This window comes from Vombatus ursinus, unplaced genomic scaffold (assembly GCF_900497805.2).
Source record: "Vombatus ursinus unplaced genomic scaffold, bare-nosed wombat genome assembly UNPS02010394.1, whole genome shotgun sequence".
Classification (NCBI taxonomy): Eukaryota; Metazoa; Chordata; class Mammalia; order Diprotodontia; family Vombatidae; genus Vombatus; species Vombatus ursinus.
In genome coordinates, this window is record NW_020950172.1 from 8,054,721 (window position 1) to 8,067,293 (window position 12,573).

Sequence of the window (12,573 nt, forward strand, 5' to 3'; positions counted from 1 at the left end):
GTGTGTGTGTGTGTGTGTGTGTGTGTGTGTGTGTGTGTGTGTGTGTGCAGACGCTGCAGCTGCCTGGGGCGCTGGACCCCAGGTTGATTGCGGCGACGGGGAGGAGCGCAGCCGCTGGGATTGGATGGGCCGGGGGGTGAAGTCACCGACGTGCAAGCTGTACTAAGCCGGCTTGGTAGCCGAGGCCGCACTCTGGCCAGCTGTGCCCCGCGGATGCTCGCAGCTGCCACGGGCTCAGCGCGGCTTCCCAGGCGGAGGCTAGGCAGCTTAGGTTTCCTCCCTCGAGCCCCTGGAGGCGGAGGCCGGATTCAGGGCTGCTTCCAGGCTAGGTGTGCAGACATGTACGAGCAGGAGGGAAGCTGGGATATGTCCTTCGCGGGCTCGGGCTTCATGGGGCTCTACCACGTGGGCGTGATAGCCTGCCTGAGAGAGCGCGCCCCGCAGCTCTTGAGCGGGACCCGCCGCTTCTACGGCTCGTCGTCGGGTTCGCTCTGCTGCCTCGCCACCATCACCAGCAAGTCCATGGGTGCGTGGCTAGCGGAGGGGCAGGCCGGGGCCTGGGGCCGCAGCCAGACCCCGGGGCAGCGCGGAGTTCCATAGGGCTCCTGGCCTCGGGGTCCAAGCGTCTGGGCTCGGATTCCGACTGAGCCACTCTCCGGCTGTGCGTCCTGGGGCAAATCACCTCCCTGCTTTTAAAGAGAGGGGAAGGGAGCAGATGATCTCTAAAGCTGCGTCTCAGTTTGTGGGTGGGTAAGCCCTGGATTTGATTCCGCAGTGATGTTGGGCGGCTTCCAGCTCCCGAGCTTCTGGTACCTGCCCTCCCCCGGGCCAGGCGTCTTTGAAGTGGTGTCAGGATCAGGAAAGCTTAAACCTGAAAAGTAGGCAGGAAAATGGGGGGAGGGGGTGCGGAGAGAGAGGGGAAGGGGAAGGAGGGCAGGCTGGGCCCCGAGACAGAGGTGGCAGAGACTGGAGAGGGCATCTAAGGGCATTCCCACCTCCCTCAGCTAACAGAAGGGTAAACTGAAGCCCAGGGAGCAGGCACATCAGGGAAGAGTTTGGACCAGAACCTGGCTCCCGGACTCCCTGGCTTTCACCTTTTGAGAGTTCACGGGGGAGCCGAAGGGCAAGTGCGAGAGGAGCTTTCTGGGATCTTGAGCCCAGCCAGGGTTAGTCCAGCTTAGGCTAACACAGTGGAACACCCCTGAAAAGACAGAGGCTTGTCTGAATCTGTCTCCTGGACCAGAAACTCGGCCGTGGTGGCAAACGGGAGGGCTTTTGTTTGGGGGACGATGGAGAGAGAGACTATGCCATAAGAAGGGAAGGTTTCCCTTGGAAAGGAGAAGGTGGGGGGTTGTGGTGAGGGTAACTGCCTTTCAGTTCTCTCCGGGTTGTCATGTGGAAGATAGATCAGACTTGTTCTTTTTTACCTCAGAGGGCAGAACTAAGAGGAGCGTGAGTGTGTGCGTGCATGTGTTTGTGCGTGCGTGCGTGTGGGTAGAAGTTGCAAAGACAGATTCCTAACAATCTTCCTAAACCAAGATTTCCCAACAATCAGAGCTGGCTAACATGGGGTGGGTTGACTTGGAAGGTGGTAAGCTCCCTGTCACTGGAGACCTTCAATCAGAGGCTGAGTGACCGCTTGGAGATGTTGGAGATGTTGGGGGAGGGTTCCTATTCAGCTGGGAATTAAACCAGGTGACCTTTGGGGTCTCTCTAAGCTCCAAGAATCTGTGAAGCTACGAAGAAGAAAGCTTAAAGACAAAAAAGAAGGAAGCTCATTGATTCATGTAGCTATGCTTTGCAAAGTACATTCCTCCTAACAGGCCTGCCTTGCAGGTAATGCAGATTATTGAGCCCATTTTGTAGATGATGAAACTGAGGCTCAGTAAGAGGAACCAAGTTGTTCCCAGTGCCACTATTAGTAAAGTGCCAGAGCCAGGACTCAAGTGTAAGCCTCTTGGATCAAAAAATGGTGCCCAACTCCCTCCACTATGCTGACTTCCAGTCCCACAGGTAACCAAGAGGGGAAAATGCTGCTAAACACCCTCTATGCTTCCCCCCACCCCTCTGAGATTTCACCAGTTTGGGAATTGTCAGTGAGAGAGCTCCCTTTATTGACATAGAGAGGCAACTCATCTGTAACTTAGAGACGTAAAAAGTTAAGTGACTTGCCCAGGGTCACGCAGCTAGTATGTGTTACAGGTGAGACTTGAACCCAGGTCTTTATTCTGAGACCAGCTCGCTATCCATTAGGCCACATTGTCTCTCCTTCTTCTCTGTTTTTTGTTTTTTTGGATTTTTTTTGTTAGTTGATAAGCATTTAGTAAATTTTTATTATGTGACAGTTACTTACTATGCCAAGTGCTGGGGTGACAAAGAAGAGCAAAAGCACAGTGTCTGCTCTCAAGGAGCTCACAGTCTAATGATGGAGACAACAGGAACATAACTATGCAGTGTAAAACTATATAGTGTATGGGGCAGCTAGGTGGCACAGTGGATAGAGCGCCGGCCCTGAAGTCAGGAGGACCTGAGTTCAAATCTGGCCTCAGACCAAACACTTGCCACTTACTAGCTGTGTGACCCTGGACAAGTCACTTAACCCCAATTGCCAAAACAAACAAACTAAAAAAAACTATACAGTGTATAATACAGAAGGTACTTTTGGTGGGAAGGGACCAGAAAGGCTTTGTGCAGAAGACAGACTTTGGTTGTGCCTTGAAGGAAGCTAAGGATTCTAAGAGGTCCTCCAAACTGTTGCTAATGAACTCTCCTTTCATTCTAGATGCTGTCATCTTTATTTAATAGTATCTTGCCCATTCTGGGATGGCAATGGTCTGGGTTTGTGTTTTATTAAAGGGATAGGCTGTGCATGAGGGATCTCTTGAGTTTGGGAGTTCTGAGCTGTAGGAGGGCTAAAGCTGATCAGGTGTGTGTGTGTGTGTGTGTGTGTGTGTGTATGTATATGTGTGTATGCATGTATATGTGTATGTGCGTATGTGTGTGTGTATGTGTATATATGTATGTGTGTATGTGTGTGCCTGTGTGTGTGTGTGTGTGTGTATGTATGTGTGTGTGTGTAGGAGGGGGAAGGGTAGGCCTGGGTGGGGGAGGGGGTAGAGCACCACACCAGACTGCCCAAGGAGAGAACTGGCCCAGATCAAAGTGTCCATCTGATCATCAGTGGTCTCGGTGTGTGAGTAACCAGTACATTTACAATCTGGGTGGGATAGGGGAACTCCGTGTGGGAAGGGAAGGAGAAAAGAAAGAGAAAGAAGAGGAAGGGAAGGGACTGTCAGAGAGTGGGTTGCAGCTCCCTACCTGTTTGAGGGTAAAGTCTTTGCCCCATTCCACCTCCCCTCCCAAGCTGAAGGGAAGGGCTTGTCTAAGGGGGCAGTGTTGAGGGAAGGACCTGTCTGCTTTTCTCTTCTAGACTTCTGCTGTTCCAACCTCATGGACATAATCAAGGAAATCCAAACAAAAAGCATTGGCATCTTCCACCCCTCCTATGATGTCATGGACTTTGTGAAACGGCGCCTTCAGAAGCATCTTCCGGACAATGTCCATGAGCTGGCCTCCCAGAGGCTGGGCATCTCCCTCACTCGGTGCCCAGATGGAAAGAATGTGATTATCACCCACTTTGCCACCAGAGATGAGCTCATCCAGGTGGGTCTCTGTGGCTGAGTCAGGCTTGAGCCACCCAACAAAGAGAATGGCAAATTGGACAGCCCCAGAGTGTAGCCAGGCAGCACTGACTTTGGGTCAGGAGATCCGGCTTTGACCCTAAGCTCTGCTACTGACCAGAGCTCTGTGACTTTGGGCAAACGACTCCAGGCTCAAGCATCCTCCTGTGAAGAAGGCAGGCTAGGTGATCTGGCTCTATATCCTTTGATTTCCCCAGTGGCCTTGGGAGTAGGGCATGGAGGGTGGCAAGATGCTTCTCAGACAGAGGTGAAGATCCCTGAAATCTCTGCCCCCTCTGTGTCCTTGAATTGGGAGGATTCTCCCAGCTTGCTTGGGGCAAAATATCAGGTCTGGCCAGGAGGCAGCTGTCTGGCAGAACATGTCTGCCTCAGAGCATTGGTGTCAGGCTCCGATAGAAGTGAGGGCCACATAACAGAATGTGAGGATGCCTATGGGGACATAGTGACTTAGAAAACCACACATTAGCATTATCTATGTCACCTGTTGGTTCAGGCCACATTTGGGAATGTTACAGTTGCTGGAGGCTGTGATGTTGTGTTTGTCCCTACTTTCATGGAGGCTTTCCTGCATTGGGCTGAGGGCTTAGACAAAGCTCCTTTCAATCTATTAAATTCAGTTTGACACATTTTTCATTATGTGCCTACTGTGGGCAGAGTGCCATGCTAGGTAGCCATCAGGAAGAGCAAGATAACTAAGACAGATCCTCCGCTCAAGTAACTCCTAATCAAATGATGGGAAAGAGGCCCCCAAGTAACTGACTCAAGAGAAAGTGAGGTAGAGGCGTCGCTTTCAGGTGGGCAGCAGAGGACGCGGGCCCCGAGTTGGGCTTTAAGGGAAGGAAGAGACTTCAGCAACTGAAGATGGGGCATCCTGAGCTCAGATGGGAGAGAAGAGATGGCAGGGTCTGCTCTGACCAATCTAGACAAGATGTGAAGGCCGGAACCAGGTCGTGGAGGGCTTTGATTGGCAGACTCAGGACTTCTTATTTTCATCTAGATGCAATGGAGAACAATTGGATTCTTTTGGGCAGGGAATGATGCGGTCAGAGCTGTGATTTTGGCAGCTGTGTGGAAGGGGGACAGACTGGAGGCATTTATAAATAATAAAGCAGGTCGGAGATTGTGGTAATAATCCAGATGGGAGGTGATGGAGACTGGCTAGGATGACAATTGTTTGAGTGGGAAGGAGGGGACAGATATAAATACTGATGGGGGGAGGACTTGGCATCTGGATGGAGAAGGTGAAAGATTGGGGAGAACAAAAGATGATTGTGAGTTTGTGAGCCAGTGTGACCGGGGGAACAGTGGCAGCACCAGAGCAGAGAAGAGAGGGGAAGGAAGTTCCATTTGGGGTGTGTTGAATTTGAGGAGCATGTGAGGACACACAGGGGGTGGTCAGAGGTGTGGGACTGGAGCTCAGGACAGACCAGGAATGGCCTGAGGGATCTGGGAGTCATTGGTAGAGAGATGGCTGAACACACTGACAAGAGAGAAAGAAGAGTGAGAAAAAAGGAGACGGAGAGACAGCATTCAGGGCGGGGGAGGAGAGTCCTAAGAGATCAGTGTCTCCAAAGACGAGGGAGCCAAGGTATGTGGAGGGCGTGGCCTACTGTGTGGAGTGTGGTCAAGAAGGACAGAGGCAGAGAAAAGGCGGCTGGACCGAGCACCAAGGAAGGCCTTGGCGATGGGGACAGACAGAGCCATTTTGGTGGGATGGGCAGGCCAGGAGCCAGGTGACAAGAGGCTGGAGTGGCTGGCAAGGGAGGAGGCCACCAGTGCAGACAGTTCTTTTTAGTCGAGTGCTGCAGGGCGGGAAGGAGAGTGTTCAATAGCTTAAGGGCTGACAGAGTCAAGGGAGAATTGTTTGAGTCTGGGGGAGACCACAGCAATTCTGTAGGTAGAGGGGAAGGAGATGCAGGCTTGAGGACTGAGTAATGATTTTTCTAGCAGGCAGAAAAGTTGTTTTCTTTAGCTGGTGGGAAATGGCTTTCTAAAAATGGAGGAAAGGCTGGTTGTCTCTGGAGGATCTGGAGCTGGGAAAGCACCTTACGTGTTATCTGAATCCATTCCTTAAACTTTTCTTTAGAAGAGGAAAATGAGGCATATTCGAGGAAAGAGATTGGCTAAAGGTCGTAGCAATAACAAGTATCAGAGCTGAAAGCAATCAATCTGTCAATGAATTGACAAGAATTGAAGTGCCCGCTTTGAGCCAGGCAAGGGTATACAAAAGTGAAACAAGCCCTGCCCTCACGGAGCTTCCATTCTCTCCGGGGAGACATATTCCTAACTAAACAGACACAGAATACCCACGAGGGTACTGAAGCTTCCTACTCTGATACTAATCAGGCTGGCCACCAACCAATCCATCAATCACTAAGCTTTCATTAGGTGCCAAGTATGCCACACACGGCTCTGGGCATCAGAGATGCACTGGAGAGTTAAGTGGCAGCAGCCCTTGCCTTAGAGGAGCCTACGTTCTTTTTTTAAAATTTATTTTATTTTCAATTCGTGGAACAAAAAATCCCCAGCATTTCCATAACCCAGTGCAATAAGAAAGATGATTGCATATCTACCATGTACAACTTGCTCTTCCCTCCAAATACCCAACAAAGTTATCATGGAGACACCTTTTTTTTAAGACCTGGCAGGAATCATGAGGTGGCCTGGCTTCTCCTTGGCAGTCCGTATGTAATGGAGTCTTTCCCCTTCTCCTTCCCAGGTAGTCCTCTGCAGCATGTATTTTCCCTTCTACTGTGGTATCATCCCGCCTGAGTTTCAGGGAAACGTAAGTTGGCAGACGCTTTTCCTATGTCCTGGAAGAGCTCAGGGAAAAGATGGGAGGGACTGAGCGGCAACCGCACTGGGCTTGGGTTCAGAACACCTGCATTCAGCGGCTGGTTCTCCCATTTTCTAACTGTGTGACTCTGTGCAAGTCACTTCACCTCTCTGGATCTCACTTGGTTGGAATAATTGTCCCTGAGTGAGGGAGGTCCCTTCCATCTCTGAATCTATGGGCTGGTCAGCTAAATGATTTTGGACAATAATAACTAGCATTTATAGAATGCTTTAAGGATTGCAAAGCGCTTGACATGTATGAACTCATTTGATCCTTACAACAACCCTAGAAGGTAGGCTCTACTATTCTCCCCATTTTATAGAGGAGGAAACTGAGGCACAGAGAGTGGAGAAGTGACTGAGGCAAGATTTGAACTTGGAGTCTTCCTCTCTCCAAGACTTGTACTCTTTCTGTTCCCCCATCTGTGGGCCTCGGTTTCCCCATCTATAAAATGAGGTTGGACTAGATCATCTCTAGATGGATAAGATGCCTCTCTGGTCTAATATCTGTGAATATAGTTAGAAAGGGGCATTTATAAAGCACATTCTTGTCTGCAAGCAGCTTGGAATTGACATCAGGAGAAAGGAGAAAGAATCCTGGAAGGAAATCACTTATTATTCTGTATTTATTTATCTGGGTACATGCTATTTCGGGGTTGCTAGGTGGCACCATAGTGCATAGAGTTCGGGACCTAGTCAGGAAGACTCATCTTCCTAAGTCCAAATCCAACCTTGGACACTTACTAGCTGTGTGACCCTGGCCCAGTCACTTCACCCTGTTTGCCTCAGTTTCCTCATCTCTAAAATGAGCTGGAGAAGGAAGTGGCAAACAGCTCCAGTATCCTTACCAAGAAAACCCCCTGTAGGGTCTGGAAGAGTCAGACACGACTGAAAGGACTAAACATCTGCAGACTGTTATTTCCCTCAGTAGAATGTACGTTCTGGAAGGGAAGGGATTGCTTTGTTTTGGTCTCTTTAGTCTCAGTGCTGAGCACGGTGCCTGGCACAGAGTAGGTGCTCAATAAATGCTTGTTAATGAACAAATAAATAAATAAGCGGACAGTGGAAAGAGCACAGACATTCACTGAGGTCTCTCAAGTTTCTTGGCGGTGACCCTGGGTGAGATACTTTCCTCCTCTCAGCCTCAGTTTGCTCATCTGTCAACCGGGGCTAATAATGCTTGCATTCCCTACCCCCCTAGAGCTGTTCCAAGGACAGCACGGTCAGTCTTGAATCAGTGCAGAAAGGGCAGCGGTTGTCCTCACCATTCCAGGAAGCAGAGGGCAGAAGGGGGAAAGGGCGGGCATTTGCCCTTCCGTCTGACCTTGTCTCTCACTGTCCCTCAGCGCTATGTGGACGGAGCTCTGAGTAACAATGTCCCCTTCATCGACCCGAAGAGGACCATCACCATCTCCCCTTTCCACGGGACTGTGGACATTTGCCCAGAAAGCAGCTCCGCCAGCTTCCACGAGCTGAACCTCTGTAACGCCAACTTCCAGATATGCACCAGGAACTTGCATTTCGGGGTGATGAGCCTCATTCCTCCGGAGCCCGAGGTACTGCTCCGTCTGCCTGGCCCGCATTGGCTTCTCTTCCGAGTCTGTGCGGGGGCCCCTGGGGTTGGAGCGCTCAGTCTGCGTTGGCAGCGGAGATCCCGGGGTCCAACCCTGACCCCAGCGCTGAGCTACCGAGTGACCTTGCATGGCCTAGGCCAGGTTGCTTCCCCTCTCCTGGTCTGTTTTCACTCTTGCCAAATGAGGGGTTTGGAAAAGGGTTGCAGAATGCTTTACTTATGCCAGCTCATTTGATCCCTACAAGACCCCTGGGAAATAGGTGCTCCTCCTACATCTTGCTCAGCGTCACACAACTAGTGAGTGTCTGAAGGAGGATTTGAACTCAGGCCCTCCTGACTCCACCTGCAAGTCATTAAGGTGCCTTCACAGGGTTGAGCTAGGTTCTGTCTACATTCAGTTCTGTCTCTACATCTATGATCCTATGACCTCTCTGGGCGTGTTTATTCATCAGTAAGGTGAGAGGGTATAGGCGATGGTGTGGAGGCACCACTTTCCCCACCAGATGGTGCTTCTCCAGAGTGGGTGAGGAAAAGCCTAGCCTGAGCTGCTGGAGTCAGCACTAGGCTGCTCCAGGAGGTAGTGAGCTCCCCGTCACTGTATATCTGCAAGCAGAGCCTGGCTGACTGTTTTTTCAAGAATGCAGGGAGTCTTGTTCAGGGGTGGGTTTGCCCTCTGAGGCCCCTGAGAGTTCGTGAATCTCAGTGTAGCCTGCTGGATACTGCTGAACCATCAGACTATATTGAAATCCTGACCACATCCCTCCCCACGGAGCTTCTTTCCCCAACAAGTTCATCATGAGGGCAGTGTGAGGATTATTACTGGCACAGTGCTTGGCACATGGTAATCACTTAACAAGTGGGTTTTCATTCATTCAGCCCCATTTAACAGAGGAGGAAACTGAGCCTAAGGGGGGAAATGGCCACACAGCTAGTAGGTGGTAGGCCCCAGAATGGACTTCCAGGCTTCTCTTTCCTCTGTGCCAGGTGGTCTCTGCCAGCCTGATGTCCATCACCCTGGCAAAAACGCAAAATCCAGCTTTGCGTCATGTCAGGAAAAGCTAAGGGAGACCTAAGGCAGAGCAGAGAGCCAGGGACTGTCTGTGCTAGAGGGAGATAGCAGGACAATAAGACTGGGCAATGAGAGTGCCCATCTGAGCCAGGCTAAGCTGCAAACATGAGGGGGCTGCAGTCATTTAAGGGATGCCATCTGTGTGCCTGGGACAGGTCAGGAGCGGCTTCCAGAACCCAGTGGAACTCAGGCTAGGCCTTGAAGGAGGGAGTTTGTACAGGTGAAGAAATGGGGTGGGGTGAGGGGGTGGAGGGGTGGAGGGATCTCTTTAGGAGGATTCCCCTAGGCTGGCAACTGAGCCTACTCTTAGGAGGAGCCTGGTTATGCCAGAGCTGGGTTAGGAAGTCTGTTCCGCAAAGACGGGGCTCCTGTCAGAGCTAAAGAACTCTGTGTGTGTGTGTGTGTATGTGTATGTGTGTGTCTATGTGTGAGTGTGAGTGTGTGTGAGTGTATGAGTGTGTGAATGTGTGTGTGGATATGAGTGTGTGTGAGTGTGAGTATATGAGTATGTGTGAGTGTGTGTGTGAATGTATGAATGTGAGTGTGTACCACAGGAGACTTGGATGAAGCTCAATAGCTCCACTCAGGCCAGGTGGTGCTCACAACTCAATGTTCCTCCACTCTGGGTTCAAGCCCTGGGCATGCTCTCAGGCTGGAGTGGTACGAGCAGGTTGGAGGCAGCCGCAAGAGTCATTAAGGATGAAGTCAAGCCGGGGGGGGGGGGCGGGCGCCTCTTCTCTTACATTTCACATGGCCTGATCTGGGCACACAGTCAGGAAGGGGCAAGGGCTATGTGGGGGATGGAGTGGGGAGAGGTACAGGCCATTTAAAGCAGAAAGATGTTTCTCCTTGTGTCCGGGCCCTGCCTCCAAGGTGGCTCCTGGGTTTCTTCTGTGTTTGCAGGTGGTGGCCGATGTTTGCAGACAAGGCTATTTAGATGCTCTGAGGTTCCTGGAAAGACGAGGTATGTCTCAGCTGCTGGGGATCTCAGTAACAAGCTTTCCAGCAGAGGCAATGTCATGTAAGGGAAAGAGTCTTCAACATGGATTGAGAAGACATGTTCAGGGCAGCGTGGACAGTGTGGTACAAAGGAAAAGCACACTGGCTCTGGAGGCAGTGGAGGGTTCCTCCCTCTTCAACCTCTGGGGGTTCAGATCCCTCTCTAATGTCTCCCGCCTGGGTGGTCTTCGGTCAGTCACCACAGTCCTTAGTTTTCTCACCTGTAAAATGAGGGCATTGGATTTGAGGGGGCCTTCCAACTCTACAATTCAATTTGTACGTCTTGGCTTTTCCACTTCTGGGGTGACCTCTAATCCTGGGTTTTCTAATGCTGATACATATATTACTGACCTCAGAGGGATGTTATGAGGAAAGTACAAAGTGCTCCATGACTGTGAGCTATTATTATTATTGCTTCACTAACATCTTCCTTCAATAGAGATGCCCCTTGGGTACTGGGAGGCTGTGCCACTGAGGTCAAGCTCTGTCCAGTCCTGCTGTGGTCCTGGAGAGAGATACACATATCTGCTGTCCAAGATCCAGTCTGGCCAAGTGTGGAGAGGCTGCAAGGGAGCTCATTTTTCCAACAACAGCAACTCATGAAGAAAATTTATTAAAGTGGGAGGTGGGGCTGGGATGCTGCAATCTGTGTTAATGAAGGGAGAGAATGATAACATTGTAGATATTTATAATATGGAAGTGGTTTTTTTTCCTCAAAATTATGAACAAAATCTGGTTTCTGAATGTGAAGCATTTCTCCTGATCCAGCATATTCTGGAAATGGGTGGTTCCTACCAGTCTTGTCATGGCCTTTGGTCAGCCTTGGTGATAGCCATTCTGTAAGGGTGGAGAGAATCCTGAGGTAGGAGTCCAGACACTCCCTAATAATCAGAGCTATCCCAAAGAAGAATGGGCTGCCATGGAGGGCTGGGGGGTCTCTCTTCAAGGAGGTCTTCAAGCAGAGGCTGGATGGCTACTTGACCTCAAAAACACCGATGAGATTCTTGTTCAGCTGTGGGCTTGACAAGATGGCTTCTAGTGTTCCTTTCATTTCTGAGATTTTGTGATCCTAAGGAGGGGTGTGGGGTCTTATCCCTGAAAGTCAGTCATCCAGACTGCCTGAAGACCTCTAATGAGGTCAGAAATTCATGCTTCATCCTGGGTCCTCTGGAATTGTGACTGGCCATTATATTGATCAAAGTGTGTAAGTCTTTCAAAGTTGTTTGTCTTTACAATACTGTTATGGTGTAGATGGTTTTCCTGGTTCTGCTGACCCCATTCTGCATCAGTTCATATAATTCTTCCAACATCTGAAAGCATTTTCCATTTTGTGACCCCGTAACTCCAGAATTGATTGCCCCCGGCTTCTAGAATCCTCTGTCATAACAATGGCCACCCTTTCTATGGTGTATCAGGGTCTACAAAGCTCTCCCTCATTGCCTCCTTGTGAGCGAGGGGGAGCAAGGATGATGAGCCCCACTTTGTGAGTGAGGAAACTGAGGCCCAGAGAGCACAAAGAAACTTGCTCAAAGTCATACAGCTTAGTAAAGGAAGTGCCAGGACCTGAACCCAGGGTGTCTGACATCAAGTCCAATGTTCCTTTTGCTTTTCCACAGTCCAGACTGTTTGCTCAAATATGGACAACAGGAGATGGTCTTCAAGACGGGAGTATTTTTGGTGACCTTGAACCAGTCCCTTCCCCTCTCTAGGCCTCAATTTCATTCTCCATAAAATGAAGAGGTTGGACTAGGTAGCCTTTAAGCTTCCTTTCAGCTTGAAATCTGTGATCCCAAATCGCAGCCTCTCTGAGCCTCAGTTTCCCCATTTGTAAACCAAGGATAGCGATTCCTGAACTGCCACTTTCACAGAGAGGTTCTGCTTAAAAATGCAAAGGAGATGACAGGTTCTACTCCCTGCTTCGGCATTCTGCTGTGCCCACCCATCCTTGTACATGTGTGGGTCTGCACATACATGACGCCATGACCACGATGCTCTGTTCAGGTTGGGAAGGTGGCCTGGTTTATGGCATTTTTCCTTCGTGATGACTGGAATATTGTTTTTCATCTTTTCTTCTTCTTCAGGTATTACAAAGGAGGGAGTCATCCCAAGCTTGCTCTGTGGGGCGATCTCATCGTCTAGCTCTGTAATTTGGCCAGCCAGCGGTAATGGGGGAAGAAACGGTGGCAGTGAAGAAGAGGGAAAGTCAGGAGGACTATGTGCTAACTGGAGAGTGCCCAATGTGTTGGTCAGAGATGTATCAAAATTTGAACTTCTGTCTCCAGAACTTGAAGCAGGTAATGCCAATCCATCCATCCATCCATCCATCCATCCATCCATCCACCCACCCACCCATCCATCCATCCATCCATCCATCCATCCATCCATCCATCCATCCA

The 12,573-nt window shown here is 50.3% G+C and overlaps 1 protein-coding gene across 3 annotated transcripts in view; it reads left to right on the forward strand.

Moving 5' to 3' along the window:
• The first annotated feature begins 184 nt into the window (after nucleotides 1–184).
• Nucleotides 185–12,573, forward strand: part of PNPLA5 (patatin like phospholipase domain containing 5) — a 19,681-nt gene continuing 7,292 nt past the window's right edge. For all 3 annotated transcript variants that reach the window (XM_027854307.1, XM_027854308.1, XM_027854306.1), the window contains exons 1-6: nucleotides 185–526; nucleotides 3,431–3,663; nucleotides 6,421–6,486; nucleotides 7,883–8,092; nucleotides 10,082–10,142; nucleotides 12,259–12,471. In XM_027854307.1, the coding sequence (XP_027710108.1) occupies nucleotides 214–526; nucleotides 3,431–3,663; nucleotides 6,421–6,486; nucleotides 7,883–8,092; nucleotides 10,082–10,142; nucleotides 12,259–12,471 (1,096 nt within the window). In that variant the 5' untranslated portion in view covers nucleotides 185–213. The remainder of the gene's footprint in view (nucleotides 527–3,430; nucleotides 3,664–6,420; nucleotides 6,487–7,882; nucleotides 8,093–10,081; nucleotides 10,143–12,258; nucleotides 12,472–12,573) is intronic.